The sequence below is a fragment of the Pristiophorus japonicus genome, chromosome 10, assembly GCF_044704955.1.
Source record: "Pristiophorus japonicus isolate sPriJap1 chromosome 10, sPriJap1.hap1, whole genome shotgun sequence".
Taxonomy (NCBI): Eukaryota; Metazoa; Chordata; class Chondrichthyes; family Pristiophoridae; genus Pristiophorus; species Pristiophorus japonicus.
In genome coordinates, this window is record NC_091986.1 from 45,007,266 (window position 1) to 45,024,549 (window position 17,284).

General features: G+C 50.1%; 1 protein-coding gene across 1 annotated transcript in view; it reads right to left on the reverse strand.

The window, feature by feature from the left end:
- The window catches only part of nalcn (sodium leak channel, non-selective), a 364,870-nt gene that overhangs the window by 284,471 nt on the left and 63,115 nt on the right, over nucleotides 1-17,284 (reverse strand). Inside the window, exon 7 of the mRNA XM_070891788.1 lies at nucleotides 9,939-10,081. Coding sequence (XP_070747889.1) covers nucleotides 9,939-10,081 — 143 coding nt within the window. The remainder of the gene's footprint in view (nucleotides 1-9,938; nucleotides 10,082-17,284) is intronic.

A 17,284-nucleotide genomic window follows, 5' to 3' on the forward strand; every position in this document is an offset into this window, starting at 1 on the left:
CTCTCTTGTCCGCCCTGATCTCCATGATCACGTGGAGGGCAAGCGGCATCCACAAAGTGTGTACCATGACCGCGCAAATTTGTCATGCGATATTGAGATCAATGATCCTGTGTTTGTGCTCAATTATGTACATGGTCCCAAATGGCTCGCTGGCATGGTCACAGCCAAGAGGGGAGTAGGGTGCTTCAGGTCAAATTGGCCAATGGACAAACGCACAGAAAACATTTGGACCAAATCAAATTGCGGTTCAACAGCTATGAACAACCTGAAGAGGACACCACCAACTTTGACCCTCCAACACACACAGAAGTGGCAACTGACATCATGGTTAACCACAATGCCGAACTCATCGTCCCCAGCAGCCCGGCAAGGCCGGCTGCCCAACAGCCCAGTGAAGAACTGACCAACCCACTCACCCCCGCATTTGTACCGAGATGATCGACAAGGGAGCGTAAAGCCCCAGATCGTCTCACCTTGCAAATAAGTGTACTGTTGACTTCACGGGGGAATGATGTAATGTATTTAACCCTTTGTAACCCGCATGACACCTGACCACCAGAGGGCCCACTTGTTGGAGTCCCAAGGGATCCCAGCATCCCTTGGGAGCACAGTATATAAGCAGGCCACCCACAAGGTACCCGGCACTCTGGAGTCTTATTAAAGGAGCTAAGGTCACACTTGCTCTTTTAATTTAATAATGGATGGAAAATTGTGAGGGTCATGCCCTAAAATTCCTGATATGTATTGCTGGGTGCAGTACATGTCACTGGACTAGTAATCCAGAGGCCTGGACTAATGATCCAGAGATATGAGTTCAAATCCCTCCATGGCAGCTGGGAATTTAAATTCAGTTGAATAAATAAAAGCTGGTATAGTATCAGTAACGGTGACCATGAAACTACTGGATTGTCGTAAAAACCCATCTAGTTCACTGAACTCCTTCAGGGAAAGAAATTTGCCGTCCTCATCCGGTCTGGCCTATATGTGACTCCAGACCCATAGCATTGTGGTTGACTCTTAACTGCCCTCTGAAGTGGTCTAGTAAGTCACACAGTTGTAACAAACCGCTACAGAAAACTAATAAAAAGAATAAAACCGGACGGACCACCCGTACCGACCTCGGCACTGGCACCGGCTTAGGCACTACAATGACACACCCAGCCGAGGCGACCCTGCAAAAGTCCTCATCACTAACATCTGGGAGAGCTATCCCACAGCCTAGACAAGCAACAGCCTGACATAGTCACACTCACAGAATCATACCTTTCAGCCAATGTCCCAAACTTCTCCATTACCATCCCTGGGTATGTCCTGTCCCATCGGCAGGATAGACCCACCAGAGGTGGCGGCACAGTAGTATAAAGGTCGGGAAGGAGTGGCCTTGGGAGTCCTCAACATTGACTCTGGATTCCATGAAGTATCGTGGCTTCAGGTCAAGAACAGGCAAGGAAACCTCCTGCTGATTACCACCTACCGCCCTCCCTCAGCTGGTGAATCAGTACTCCTCCATGTTGAACACCACTTGGAAGAAGCACTGAGAGTAGCAAGGGCACAGAATGTACTCTGGTGGGGGACTTCAATGTTCATCACCAAGTGTGGCTGGGTAGCACCACTACTGACCGAGCTGGCCGAGTCCTGAATGACATATCTGCCAGACTGGGCCTGCGGCACGTGATGAGAGAACCAGCACAAGGGAAAAACCTACTTGACCTCATCCTCACCAATCTACCTGTCGCAGATGCATCTGTCCATGACAGCATTGGTAGCAGTGACCACCGTACAGTCCTTGTGCAGACGAAATCCCGTCTTCATGCTGAGGACAGCCTCCATCGTGTTGTGAGGCACTACCACCGTGCTAAATGGGATAGATTCAGAACAGATCTAGCAGCTCAAAACTGGGCATCCATGAGGCGCTGTGGGTCATCACCAGTGACAGAATTGTATTCCACTACAATCTGTAACCTTGTGGCCCAGCATATCCTTCACTCTACCATTACTATCAAGCCAGGAGACCAACCCTGGTTCAATGAAGAGTGTAGAAGAGCAAGCCAGGAGCAGCACTAGGTGTACCTAAAAATGAGGTGCCAACCTGGGGAAACTGCAACACAGGACAACATGCAGCATGTCATAGACAGGGCTAAGCGATCCCACAACCAACAGATCAGATTAAAGCTCTGCAGTCCTGCCACATCCAGTCATGAATGGTGGTGGACCATTAAATAACTGACAGAAAGAGGAGGCTCCATGAACATCCCCATCCTCAATGAGCCCAGCACACGAGTGCAAAAGACAAGGCTGACGCGTTTGCAACCATCTACAGCCAGAAGTGCCAAGTGGATGATTCATATTGGCCTCCTCCTGAGGTCTCCACGATTACAGAAGCCAGTCTTCAGCCAATTCAATTCATTCCATATGATATCAAGACATGGTTGAGCGCACTGGATACAGCAAAGGCTATGGGCCCTGGCAACATCCCAGCTATTGTGCTGAAGACTTGTGCTCCAGAACCAGCTGCACCTCTAGTCAAGCTGTTCCAGTCGAGCTACTACACTGGCATCTATCCGACAATGTGGAAAACTGCCCAGATATGCCCTGTCCACAAAAAACAGGACAAATCCAATCCGGCCAATTACCACCCCATCAGTCTACTCTCAATCATCAGCAAAGTGATGGAAGGTGTCATCAACAGTTCTATCAAGTGGTACTTACTCACCAATAACTTTCTCACTGATGCTCAGTTTGGGTTCCGCCAGAATCACTCGGATCCAGACCTCATTACAGCCTTGGTCCAAACATAGACAAAAGAACTGAATTCCAGAGGCGAGGTGAGAGTGGCTGCCCTTGATATCAAGGCAGCATTTAACAGAGTCCTAGCATCAAGGAGCCCTAGTAAAATTTAAGTCAATGGGAATCAGGGGAAATACTCTCCAATGGCTGGAGTCATACCTAGCACAAAGGAAGATGGTTGTGGTTGTTGGAGGTCAATCATGTCACACCCAGGATATCACTGCAGGAGTTCCTCAGGCCAAACCATCTTCAGCTGCTTCATCAATGACCTTCCCTCCATCATAAGGTCAGAAGTGGGGATGTACACTGATGATTATACAGTGTTCAGTTCTATTTGCAACTCCTCAGAGAATGAAGCAGTCCATGCTCACATGCAGAAAGACCTGGACGACAGTGAGGGTTGGGCTAATAAGTGGCAAGTAACATCTGTGCCACACAAGCACCAGTCTAACCACCTACCCTTGATATTCAATGGCATCACCACCATCAACATCCTGGGGGTTCACCATTGACTAGAGAAACATAACTGGACCAGCCACATAAATACTGTGGCTACAAGAACAAGCTGGGTATTCTGCAGAGATTGTCTCACCTCCTGGCTCCCCAAAGTCTCTTCGCCATCTACAAGGCACAAGTCAGGAGTGTGATAGAATGCTCTCCACTTGCCTGGATGAGTGCAGCTCCAACAACACTCAAGAAGCTCGACACCATCCAGGACAACGCAACCCGCTTGACTGGCACCCCATCCACCACCTTAAACATTCACTCCCTCCACCACTGGCGCATTGTAGCTGCAGTATATACCATCTACAAGATGCACTGCAGCAACTTGCCAAGGCTTCTTCGGCAGCACCTCCCAAATCTGAGACCTCTACCACCTAGAAGGACAAGGGCAGCAGATGCATGGGAACACCATCCCTCCACGTTCTCCTCCAAGTCACGCACCATCCTGACTGGGAAATATATCGGCCGTTTCTTCATCGTCGCTAGGTCAAAATCCTGGAACTCCCTCCCTAACAGCATTGTGGGAGTACCTGAGTACCTTCACCACACGGACTGCAGCGGTTCAAGAAGGCAGCTCACCACCACCTTCTCAATGACAATTAGGGATGGGCAGTAAACACTGGCCTTGTCAGCGACGTCCCAGGAATGAAAAAAAAATATCTTTAGCTTGATACTTGAAAAATTACCCATTTATTTTAATCTAAAAACTTTCCATGTAAAAACAGGGAGGTGTGGGGGGAAAAAAAAATCAAAGAATCAGAAAATGATACAGTGCAGAAGGAGGCCTTTTTGCCATCGTGCCAATGCCGGCTCTCTGAATGAGCTATCCAATTAGTCCCACTCCCCTGCCCTTTCCCCATAGCCCTACAATGTTCTCCCCTTCAAGTATTTATCCAACTCTTCTGAAAGTTACCAGTGGATCTGCTTCCACCACCCTTTCAGGCAGCGCGTTCCAGATCACAACATTAAAAAATTCTCCTGATCTCCCCTCTGGTTCTTTTGCCCATTACCTTCAATCTGTGTCCTCTGGTTACTGACCCTCCTGCCAGTGGGAATAGTCTCTCATTCACTCCATCAAAACCCTTCATAATTTTGAACACCTCTATTTAATCACCTCTATTAACCTTCTTCTCTTTAAGGAGAACAACCCCAGCTCCTCCAGTCTCTCCACATAACTGAAGTCTTTTAACCTGGTACCATTCTAGTAAATGTCCTCTGCACCCTCTTCATGGACTTGACATCTTTCTAAAATGTGGTTGCCAGAATTGGACACAATACACCAGGTGAGGCCGAACCAGTGTTTTATAAAGGATCGGCATAGCTTTCTTGATTTTGTACCCTAACCCTCTATTTCTAAAGCCAAGGATCCTGTATGCAATAATAAAGACAGACAATTACTGGGAACACAACAGGTCAGGCAGCCTGTGGAGCGAGAGTTAATGTTTCAGGTTGATGACCCTTCATCAGAACTGGAAAAAGTTGGAGATGTAACAGGTTTTAAGCCAGTGTCAGGGCAGGGAAAGGAGGAACAAATTAAAGTAATTATCTGCACAACCATTTTGGTGTCTGGCCGCGCGTGTGCGTCGTCACTGGGGCCGTGCTCGCGTCACTGGGACCGTGCTCGCGTCACTGGGACCGTGCTCGCCCTCACTGGGACCGTGCTCGCGTCACTGGGACCGTGCTCGCCGTCACTGGGACCGGGCTCGCCGTCACTGGGACCGTGCTCGCCCTCACTGGGACCGTGCTCGCCGTCACTGGGACCGTGCTCGCCCTCACTGGGACCGGGCTCTCCATCACTGGGACCGTGCTCGCCCTCACTGGGACCGTGCTCGCCCTCACTGGGACCGGGCTCGCCGTCACTGGGACCGTGCTCGCCGTCACTGGGACCGTGCTCGCGTCACTGGGACCGTGCTCGCCCTCACTGGGACCGTGCTCGCCGTCACTGGGACCGCGCTCGCCGTCACTGGGACCGCGCTCGCCGTCACTGGGACCCTGCTCGCCGTCACTGGGACCGTGCTCGCCGTCACTGGGACCGTGCTCGCCGTCACTGGGACCGTGCTCGCCCTCACTGGGACCGTGCTCGCCGTCACTGGGACCGTGCTCGCCGTCACTGGGACCGTGCTCGCCGTCACTGGGACCGGGCTCGCTGTCACTGGGACCGTGCTCGCCTTCACTGGGACCTTGCTCGCCCTCACTGGGACCGTGCTCGCCGTCACTGGGACCGTGCTCGCCGTCACTGGGACCGTGCTCGCTGTCACTGGGACCGTGCTCGCCGTCACTGGGACCTTGCTCGCCCTCACTGGGACCGTGCTCGCCGTCACTGGGACCGTGCTCGCCGTCACTGGGACCGTGCTCGCCCTCACTGGGACCGTGCTCGCCATCACTGGGACCGTGCTCGCCGTCATTGGGACCGTGCTCGCCGTCACTGGGACCGTGCTCGCCGTCACTGGGACCGTGCTCGCCGTCACTGGGACCGTGCTCGCCGTCACTGGGACCGTGCTCGCCCTCACTGGGACCGTGCTCGCCGTCACTGGGACCGTGCTCGCCCTCACTGGGACCGGGTTCGCCGTCACTGGGACCGGGCTCGCCGTCACTGGGACCGTGCTCGCCCTCACTGGAACCGTGCTCGCCCTCACTGGGACCGGGTTCGCCCTCACTGGGACCGGGTTCGCCGTCACTGGGACCGTGCTCGCCGTCACTGGGACCGTGCTCGCCGTCACTGGGACCGTGCTCGCCGTCACTGGGACCGGGTTCGCCGTCACTGGGACCCTGCTCGCCGTCACTGGGACCGTGCTCGCCGTCACTGGGACCGTGCTCGCCGTCACTGGGACCGTGCTCGCCCTCACTGGGACCGTGCTCGCCGTCACTGGGACCGTGCTCGCCGTCACTGGGACCGGGTTCGCCGTCACTGGGACCCTGCTCGCCGTCACTGGGACCGTGCTCGCCGTCACTGGGACCGTGCTCGCCGTCACTGGGACCGTGCTCGCCCTCACTGGGACCGTGCTCGCCGTCACTGGGACCGGGCTCGCCGTCACTGGGACCGTGCTCGCCGTCACTGGGACCGCGCTCGCCGTTACTGGGACCGTGCTCGCCCTCACTGGGACCGGGTTCGCCGTCACTGGGACCGTGCTCGCCGTCACTGGGACCGTGCTCGCCGTCACTGGGACCGTGCTCGCCGTCACTGGGACCGGGCTCGCCCTCACTGGGACCGGGTTCGCCGTCACTGGGACTGTGCTCGCCCTCACTGGGACCGTGCTCGCCCTCACTGGGACCGTGCTCGCCATCACTGGGACCGTGCTCGCCATCACTGGGACCGGGCTCTCCATCACTGGGACCGTGCTCGCCCTCACTGGGACCGTGCTCGCCCTCACTGGGACCGTGCTCGCCATCACTGGGACCGTGCTCGCCATCACTGGGACCAGGTTCGCCCTCACTGGGACCGTGTGTGTTGTACCCCACAGTTGCGCCGCAGTGCAACATGGGCCATGCTTTGCTCAGCCCAGTAGGAGAAAGCCCATCACTGGATCTGTGCTGGCCGGGAGGAGAAGAGAGGATTGATAGGGGAGAGATAGAGAGAGAGAGTGGGGGGGGAGAGATTGAGAGAAAAAAAGGGAGAGTGAGATAGAGAGAAGGGAAGAGAGAAGGGGAGAGAGAGAGATGGGGAGAGACAGGGAAGAGAAAGAGAGAGAGGGAGAGAGAGAGAGAGGAGAGGGAGGGGAGCGAGAGAGAGAGAGAGAGAGGGGAGCAGAGAGGGAGAGAGAGGAGAGTGGGGGGGGAGAGAGGAGAGTGGGGGGGGAGAGAGGGGGGAGGAGAGAGGGGGGAGAGAGGGGGGGGGGAGGGGGGAGGAGAGAGGGGGGAGAGAGGGGGGGGGGAGGGGGGAGGAGAGAGGTGGGAGAGAGGGGGGGAGAGAGGGGGGGGAAGAGAGGGGGGGGAAGAGAGAGAGTGGTGAAGAGAGAGGGGGTGGGAGAGAGAGTGGGGAAGAGAGAGGGTGGTAGAGAGAGGAGGGAGAGAAAGGGGAGGGAGAGAAAGGGGAGGAGAGAGAGGGTGGGAGGGAGAGGGAGGGGAGAGAGAGAGGGGGGGAGAGACAGAGGGGGGATAGAGAGGGGAGGAGAGAGAGGGTGGGGAGAGAGAGAGGGGGCGAGAGAGACGGGGGGAGAGAGAGGGGGCGGAGATGAGGGGGGAGAGAGAGGGGGGAGAGAGGGGGGAGGGGGGAGAGAGAGAGTGGGGAAGAGAGAGGGGGGGTAGAGAGAGGAGGGAGAAAAAGGGGAGGAGAGAGGGTGGGGAGAGAGAGAGGGGGCGAGAGAGACGGGGGAGAGAGAGAGGGGTGTGAGAGAGAGGGGGGGAGATAGAGGGGGCGGAGATGAGGGGGTAGAGAGAGGGGGGAGAGAGAGGGGGGGTGAGAGGGGGGAGAGAGGGGGATGGGGGGAGAGAGAGGCGAGAGGGGGGAGCGAGGGGGGGAGAGAGAAGGGGAGAGAGAAGGGGGTGAGGGGGGAAGAGGGAGGGGGAGGGGGGTGAGGGAGAGAGAGAGTGAGGGGGCAGAGAGAGAGGTGGGGGAGGGGAGAGAGAGAGAGGGGAGAGAGAGAGAGAGAGGGGGGAGGGGGAGAGAGAGAGGGTGAGAGAGTATATATAGTGTGAAGTGAAGATGAAGATGGAGAGGAAGGAGTGAGAGAGCAGGGATCGTAGTGAGAGAGAGAAAGGGGGAGATCGGAAGGGGAGAGAGAGGGCAGAGAAAGAGAGATGGGGATAGAAGGGGGGATAGAGAGAGAGAGGGAGAGAAGGAGAGAGAAATAGAGGCAAGAGAGGGGGAAAGTCAGTAGTCAGAAAGGCTCAAATTACACTTTGCAAAGCCACTGATTACATAGACAAGGTGGTTCTAATTACGCATTCGAGAGAAACTGCTGGGGGTGTCTTGTCCTCGAAGGGGACCAATCAGCAATCAGGACTCATCAACCAAGCGGGCCAATCAAAGCTTTAGATGTTGCAAATTAACACATCCAGAACAAAAGGGAAGGTCTGTGATAGGGTGGAAGGCAGGAGAGATTAAATGACAAAAGGAATGGTGGCACAAGACAAAAAGGGACGGTAATTGGACAAGTAAAGAAAAAAAGACGAGTCTAGAGGAAGTGTAAATGTGGCATAAAAAGGGGCAGGTGCGAGGTGCAGAAATGAAAAGCCAAGAGGTCGATAGGGGATACCCACCCCCAGCACCATTCAACCCCTCCCCCACCCACATTCCACCCCTCCCCCACCCACATTCCACCCCTCCCGCACCGCCAGCACCAGCCCATCCCTTCCCCACCCCCAGATGAGTGGAATGCTTGACTGGAGCTGGAATGAGCTTCGATTCCCTTTTAAGACCCCGACAGGGATGGATGTTGATGATCACAGTTCCGTGGCCACAAAACAAACACTGTCACACAGAATGTACAGCACAGAAACAGACTATTCAGCCCAGCTGGTCCATGCCGGTGTTTATGCTCCACACGAGCCTCCTCCCACCCCTCTTCATCTCACCCTATCAGCATAAGAACATAAAACAAGAACATGAGAATTAGGAGTGGGAGTAGGCCATTCGGCCACTCGAGCCTGTTCCAGCATTCAATAAGGTCATGGCTGATCTTCTACCTCGACTCCACTTTCCTGCACTGTCTATGTCCCGTGATTCCCGTAATATTCAAAAATTTAGCGACCTCGGTCTTGAATATACTCAAAAGACTGAGCGTCCACAGCCCTCTGGGATAGAGAATTCCAAAAATTCACCACCCTCTGAGTGAAGCAATTCCTCCTCATCTCAGTCCTAAATGGCCGACCCCTTATTCTGAGCATAACCTCCGAATTGAATATGTCACGTTTGAGGATCTTTTCTAACTAAGAGACTCAACAAAGCAGTTCTACGTGAGACTGATAATTTCTATATTAGCAGTCCCCCTGCTCCCCACCCCTGCCCCTAGCCAAGCAATGGACGCTCCCAGCCCTTGTTTCTTGCAGTTGCTATACTTTTTAGGGAAATACTTTGGATTGAAAATAATACTTCTTCCTCCTCCTCCTCTTGACTTTAAATAAAATAACAGGTGTCCACTAACTGGTAACAGAGAAGTTTCACTTGGTTGATTCCTGGGATGAAGGGGTTGGCTTATGAAGAAAGATTGAGCAGGTTGGGCCTGTACTCATTTGAACTCATTGTACTCTTTAGAAGAATGAGAGGTGATCTTATTGAAACATACAAGATTCTGAGGGGGCTTGACAGGGTAGATGCTGAGGGGAAGTTTCCCCTCGTGGGGGAATCTAGAACTAGAGGGCATAGTTTCAGAATAAGGGGTCACCCATTTAAGATGGAGAGAAGGAAGTTCCTCTCTCAGAGGGTCATGAATCTGTAGAATTCTCTACCTCAGAGAGCTGTGGAAGCTGAGTCATTGAATATATTCAAGGCGGAGATCGATAAATTCTTGAACTTTCGGGGAGACAAGGGTATATGAGGAGCAGGCAGAAAAGTGGAGTTGAGGCCAAGATCAGATCAGCCATGATCTTATTGAATGGCGGAGCAGGATCGAGGGGCCAAATGGCCTCCTCCTGCTCCTATTTCTTATGTTCTTATGGTATAAGATTCGTGTTCTGTACAAGTGTGAAAGGAGCGGAATGGAAAGCACCTTAACAAGCCAGGCGAGGAAGAAGATCAACGTGATAAAATAGAAGTAGGATCGCCATCGCGGAAAGCTGTCGATCGCCCGGTACATGAAGAACACCCAGCCTTCCTGGGAGGCAGCTTCATAAACCGTGAAGATACTGGTGCCTGGTGAGAGCAGAGACACAAGACATCCAACAATATGTTTAAAGACTTTCAAAGCTACAAAAATACATTTTGGAAATAAGTTCCAACATTTCTTTTACAGCCAACACAGTATAGTCAGGTCTACAGTCATGAATAAAGTAACAACTTACGTGACTATACTGATTTACATTGAATGAAACAACATTGGTCATATAAAAATAATTTGTTCTTCAAATCCAGCAAGAACTAGGGGGGAGATGGGGAATTTATTTTTCTACACAGCGAGTTGGGATGCGCTGCCTGAAAGGGCGGGGGAAGCAGATTCAATCTTAACTCTCAAAAGGGAATTGGATAAATACTGATAAAGAAATGTTTTGAAGAGCTATGGGGAAAGTGCGGGGGGAGTGGGACTAATTTGGATATTAGAAGATTTACAAGCATGATACCAGAAATGCAAGGGTACATATATCAGGAAAGGATGAACAGGCTGGGTCTCTTTTCTTTTGAAAAAAGAAGGCTGAGGGGTGACCTAATAGAGGTCTTTAAAATTATGGAAGGTTTTGATAGAGTAGATACAGAGAGAATCCCCGAGATTCACAGTGTAGTCCTTGCGGCACCTCGCAGTTGGCCCATGCTGTTCCTTTCCTGGGTCACTCCTTAGTCTCGACTTCGCCGCTCCTGGGCTTCGAACCTACGACCAAGTTCATGGTCTGTAGAGCAGTAGTGATACCCGCACTCCTATATGGCTCAGAGACATGGACTATGTACAGCAGACACCTCAGAACACTGGAGATGTACCACCAACACTGCCTCCGCAAGATCCTGCAAATCCATTGACAGGATAGGTGCACCAACGTCAATGTTCTCGTTCAGGCCAACATCCCCAGCATCAAAGCACTGACCACATTCGATCAGCTCTGCTGGATGGGCCACATTGTCCACATGCCTGACACAAGACTCCCAAAACAAGAGCTCTACTTGGAACTCCGACATGGCAAGCGAGCCCCAGGTGGACAGAGGAAACGCTTCAAGAACACCCTCAAAGCCTCCTTGAAAAAGTGCAACGTCCCCATCGACACCTGGGAATCCCTGGCCCAAGACTGACCAATGTGGAGGAAAAGCATCCGGGAAAGCCCTGAACACCTCGAGTCTCTTCGTCGCAAGCAAGCTGAAGCCAAGCGTCGACAGCGGAAGGAGCGCGTGGCAACCCGGGCACCCCACCCACCCGTTCCTCCAACCACCGTCTGCCCCACCTGTGACAGAGACTGTAAGTCCTACATTGGACTCTTCAGTCACCTGAGGACTCATCTTTAGTGTGGAGGCAAGTCATCCTCGACTGCGAGGGACTGCCTAACAGAAGAGAGACAGAGAGAATGTTTTCACTTGTGGGGAACAGCATAACTAGAGGCCATCAGTCACCAAAAAATCCAATAGGGAATTCAGAAGAAACTTCTTTACACAGTGTAATATAGGTTCCACCAGTGGACTACTATGGAAATGCAGCATTTGCTCTTTACAACAGGAATAAAAGGAATGGAGCCATTTTGGAGTATTGTGTGTGTTGTGAGGTCATAAGGAATATATCACATTGGCGATGAGGATAGGATTTCTGGATACCCTAGCTGAAATTTTTGTTGGTGGATGATTCCTGCCAAACAACAGAGAGACTAAAGAGGTCCTTTGTTTGCAGAACAGCTAAAAATCCAAGGTAAATTAAAGCACACTTGGCTGAACTGCCAGAGTCCAGATGGCCATGCCTATGGGAATAATAGGGCTCTTGGGGGAGTTTCAATCCGACCATGAGACTTTCGGAGCGTATGTAGAGCGGCTAGAAATGTTTTTCACCGTGAATAGTATCATCGAAGTTCCCGATGATGAAAACCGTAACCGGGTGGTGTAGGAAAGAAAACGGGCTATTTTCTTGACTGAAGCAAGCTCCGAGGTAAATGAAACCCTGAAAAATTTGCTTGTTCCCATCAAGCCAAAGGATACATCACTTACGGAAATTCTAACTAAGTCAGAGTCAGCACTACAGTCCTGAGCTCCTGGAAATTGCTGAAAGTTAGCATTTCGGAATACGAAATCAATTACCGAACGAGAGTATCAGTGAGTATATTGTAACATTAAAGAAGCTCATTGTCATTTTGGAAACTTTCAGGACCGAGCACTGTGTGATCGCTTTGTTTGTGGGATGAAAAATGAAGCGATCAGAAGAAAGTTGTTGATAACCTCTAACTTGACTTTTGATTTAGCTTGTCAGACAGCTATGTCAATGGATATGGCTGACCAATATTCCCGAGAATTTTGAGCCATTTCCAGTCGTCAGACAACCGAGGTGAATCGCCTGCAGGTTAAAAGTAAAAGGAAGTTGGACCCCAAAGCCTCAGCAACTGGCAATGGTAACAGAGCATTGAAGTCGTGCTATCGGTGCTTGGGACAACACATTGCTCAAAGATGTCCATATATGAAGGCAGAGTGTTTCTTCTGCAGGAAACCTGGTCATCTTATGAAGGCATGCCAACTGAAGAGTAAACCAACTTTCAAGGCAATAAGTAGAAATCTCCAGAGACTACATAGATGAAAGAGGGAAGGGTTAAATTATTTTTATTAGCTATGCTTAAAGAAATAATAAGACTAGAAAATAGCCACGCTTTTTAGCCTTGAAACTTACAGATGCAATTAAATGACTATCTGATATTAAAAGGGAGTCTCCTTTGATTCTGCTTATTAGACTGTGAACAGAGAAAAACTATGCAAGGACAGATAGAGTGTGCACCTCCCGAGACGACCTTTGTACTCTCGGGACTAATGAATAAGATTCCTTTTCTATTTCTGTATTCAATTTCTGTATCAAGATAAGTGCAATTTGCTTGTACGACAGAGTTTTGCCTTGGTACGGTCCAAGCAGGCTCTCCGAGATATATCTTGCTTTTTAAAATAAATTCTCTCGAAGTGCAGTTCTGAAAGTCTCCGCCTGAGTTAATTTAAGCTAAATATTTCCTCGACAGATTCTGGCGTAGTCCGGCAGGATCTCTAAAAACGAGATCCAAAAGAACTAAATTTAACTTTTAAAGAGAAAAGAGGAATTTTAAGGACCTTCCTAGCTGAAAGGAGGAAGGTGCCTAGGCCGTCCTAGCTGAAAGGGGGACGGGCCGCCGAGATCCCCGAGAGGGTGAGGCATAAGGTAGCTACCGCTAAGAAGCTAAAATAACAAGAAGGCAAAAGGAGACCCCGAGCTGAGCGGAAGAGAGAACACCGGTGAGCGCTTTGTAAATTATTGTATATTTTGTAGGATTGTCCTAACTCTCATTTCAGAAAAGATCGCGAGACGTTGCACCCGGAAGAATGGGAAACGGCTCTAGTCGAGCAGGGCGCTCGCGCCCAGCTCCTAGAAAAGGAAAGAAGGACGACCTCTCAACTGAAAGAATGAAAGTACATCCTAAGACTGAGAAAAGAATCCGTAAGGTAGCAAAGCAACGAGAGAAGGTAGGAGATCCTATTGTGCCGCCCGGCTCGCCGGCGGACACTGTAATTAAAGAAACAGGAGACGACAGATACGCGGTAACGTTTAGTAGCGATTTGTACGGTTGGTCTGATGGGGATTGGCCATATGGAGGAAGTTTTAAATTGTCCTTAATTGAGGAATGGAGACAGACCACCAAAAATGGGACAGGGGACCCCAGTTGGGATAAAGATTATATGGAGAATTGTTTTAAAAAATGGACAGAGGTGGCAAAGAGGTACCAGCCCCTAAAAATCAAAAGAAAGAGGAGGAGGATAAGGAGAAGCCCCCTCCCTCTTACAGCCCCCCGAGTGCCCTGGTTTTGACCGCTTCCCCTGTCGGCTTATACTCCCGTCTTCCAACCACCAAGCCGGATGATTAGCAGGAGATTATAGAAATAGTGGCCGCTCAGCTGGATAAGACAGGCCGATTCCTCCACTATCCCCACGACACAAGCCCCCGTGTAATGATCAGAACAACGGCTGTCCTAAAGCCCTGGACACCGGGAGAAGCTCGGGATATGATATCAGCTGCCCCTAATCCTGTTAAGAAGCCAGTAGCCTTTCACAACTGGCTTGAGCAAACCTGTACCATTTATTAAAGGGAGCTAAAAAGCATGGAGATATAGGGGAAGTCACCCGCTGCTTGCAGAAAGCAGAAGAATAGATTTTGCAGGCAGATGGAAAAATAGTTGGGACGAGCATGCAGGAATTCCAATGGATCAAAATGAACCTTTGGCAGTGCAAACCTTGTTAAATTGTATGTTGCCACAACAAGCAAGAACATACAAAATAAGGGTTTTGGACTGGCAAGGAAAAAGTTGGAAAGAGACAGTTACAGTACTGGCTAACATGGATAGAGAGGGACTATTTACCTATGAGGAAAATAAGGCTAAAACAGCAGGTCAGTAAATCAGCAAAAGGGACGAGGACAGGCACAGAATAATCAGCATAGGGATGCCCCTGAGGCTTAGTGGTACAGGCGGCAGCCCTCCGCTTATCGGCAGACATAGAAGAAAACCCTCTGGCAGTAGTAAAAGTAGGAGACACTTATGTGAAGTTCCTGGTGGATACCGGTGCTACTATGTCTTCTGTACCATCCTCTGTGGGATTACCTGTAAGCAACACCACCGTCTTAAGTATGGGTGTGGCCGGTATCCCCATGAAATAATTTTTATCTGAACCTACCAAATTGATAATTGAAGGACAATCAGTTAATGATGAGACTTTGATAGTCTCTAAAACAACACCGCTCCCTTTATTGGGAAGACAGACTTTGTGCAAACTAGGAGCCACAATTTATTGCACAAAGGAAGGAATGTACATGGAGCTCCCTCCAAATAATATTCATCAGTTCTTTAATGGGATTAAAGAAGAGAAAAGGGAGGATAACAAAGAAAAGGCTGCCCTCTATTGTTGGCAATTGATTGGCAACTTCTATTCCCCCTTGATACATGAAGTTATACAAAACTTAAAAGCTAAATTTGACTCTAATACTGAAGAATTGATGTATATAATTTTGACAAGCTTTGAGGCAGTTCAGCTTCACTGTACAGCCTGGTACACTCGACAAAAAGCTGAAACTCACCAGTGTCTGGTACAATCCTTTTTAAATAGAGAAGAAATAGTAGAAGCTACGCCCCGCATTTATTTTGGACCAGAAGGATTGGGGGTAGCCATCGATTTGACACCCTTACAGCAACAGCGGTTTAGAGAAGCGAACTCGACACCCCATCTGACCTTGGCTGTAAAACCGCCAGCGAAACCTAAAGATATGGGTACGATGATTGTAGGAATAGAAAGAGAAAAACAGCAACACGGCTATCAACCTTGGGTAGTAATAAAATTGCAAAATGTTCAGATAGACTTTATCACCCACAACAGGGGGATTCTCCAGTGGAAAGGTAAAAATCATGCCTCCACTTTTGAAAAACAGCAACCCCCGGAACAACCAAGCCCTAAGCTGCCAATGGCATTGAATCAAGTATCTTCTGAACTTTGGGCAAAGCATAAGAATCATGTTGGGCAAGTACACTCTGCAGTACCCCATCGGGTACAATTGATAAAGAACGCCATGTTACCAAGCATTAGGCAGTACAGACTGCCTCCAGAGGCAGAAAATGGGATAGAGCCAGTCATTTCTGCATTGTTGGAACAAGGAGTTTTAGAAAAGACACAGAGCCCGTGTAACACTCCGATACTGCCCATACCAAAGGTTAATAGGCCGAATGAATGGAGATTTGTGCAAGATCTGACAGCTATTAGTAAGATAGTAGTCGCTATCACCCCTGTGGTACCGGACACCAACATTATACTATCTGCTATACCACCAACAGCAACTGTCTTTACTGTAATAGATCTGTGTTCAGCTTTTTTCTCCATCCCTTTAAATCAAGAAAGTCAGTATCTGTTTGCTTTCACCCACAAGAAGCAGCAGTACACATGGACCAGGTTGCCCCAAGGATACACCGAAAGCCCCGCAGTATATGCAGCAGCAGTAAAAAGAGACCTCGAAGACTGTTCATTATCAGACCAGTCTGTGCTGTTGCAGTATGCGGACGATTTGCTTGTGGCTTCCAGCCACGGATACAGGTGCATGCAAGATTCCCTGAAACTGTTACAGCACCTATGTGAAAGAGGGCACCGAGTGTCGTTACCAAAGTTACAATTTTGTCAGACTCAAGTCCAGTACCTGGGTTTTCACATATCTAAAGGGCAGAGGCAGCTAGGACCAGAAAGAATTCAGACAATTCAAAGGGCCACCATACCAAAGACAAAGAAGGAAATCTTGTCATTTTTGGGGATGGTTGGGTACTGTAGACAATTATCGAGAATGGGATGCGGTCCTAAGATCAGCTGCCCTAAATGATGCCCCACCCAAGGTGGAGTGGACCCCAGAGAGAGAGGAGGCATTTAAACAGTTAAAGAAAGCCATTACTCATGCTCCGGCGTTGGGACTTCCGAATTATGGTAAACCTTTTCAGTTGTATGTGAATGAGAAAGAAGGATTTGCAACAGCAGTACTAACCCAAGAACATGGTGGGGGAAATAGACCAGTTGCTTATTATTCGGTTTTTGGTGCCTCCAGTAGTAAAGGGAATGCCAGCATGTCTACGTGCTGTAGCTGCTACTGCGGTCATGGTGGAGAAGTCGGTACCTATTGTCTTGGATCATCCATGTACTGTCATAACAGCCCATGCTGTGTTATTACTTTTGAATTCAGCTGCCACACAACACTTTACAGCGTCTCGAAGAACAGGTTATGAAGTATTACTGCTGTCACACCCTAACTATACCTTTCGACGTGCACCGGTAGTGAACCCAGCCACCTTTCTTCCTACTAAAGAAGTAGAGGATCCAGACCAGCATGATTGTCTGTTAACGGTGGAAGTAGCCACCTTACCAAGACCAGATTTGCTCACAGAGCCCATGGACAATCCTGATCTTATTCTCTATACGGATGGATCATCGTACAGGCCATTGGATGATTTGCTTTTGGCAGGCTATGCTATTGTAAATCCTCACGAAACTGTTGAAGCATTCGCCCTGCCTCCCGGAACCTCAGCTCAGGCTGCTGAATTGTTTGCCCTCACTAGAGCTTGTATAATAGCTAAAGATCATACTGCTAATATCTATACTGATTCTAGATATGCATTCGGTGTGGTCCATGATTTTGGACAACTGTGGAAAAACAGAGGCTTTATCATCTCTGGTGGAAAGCAT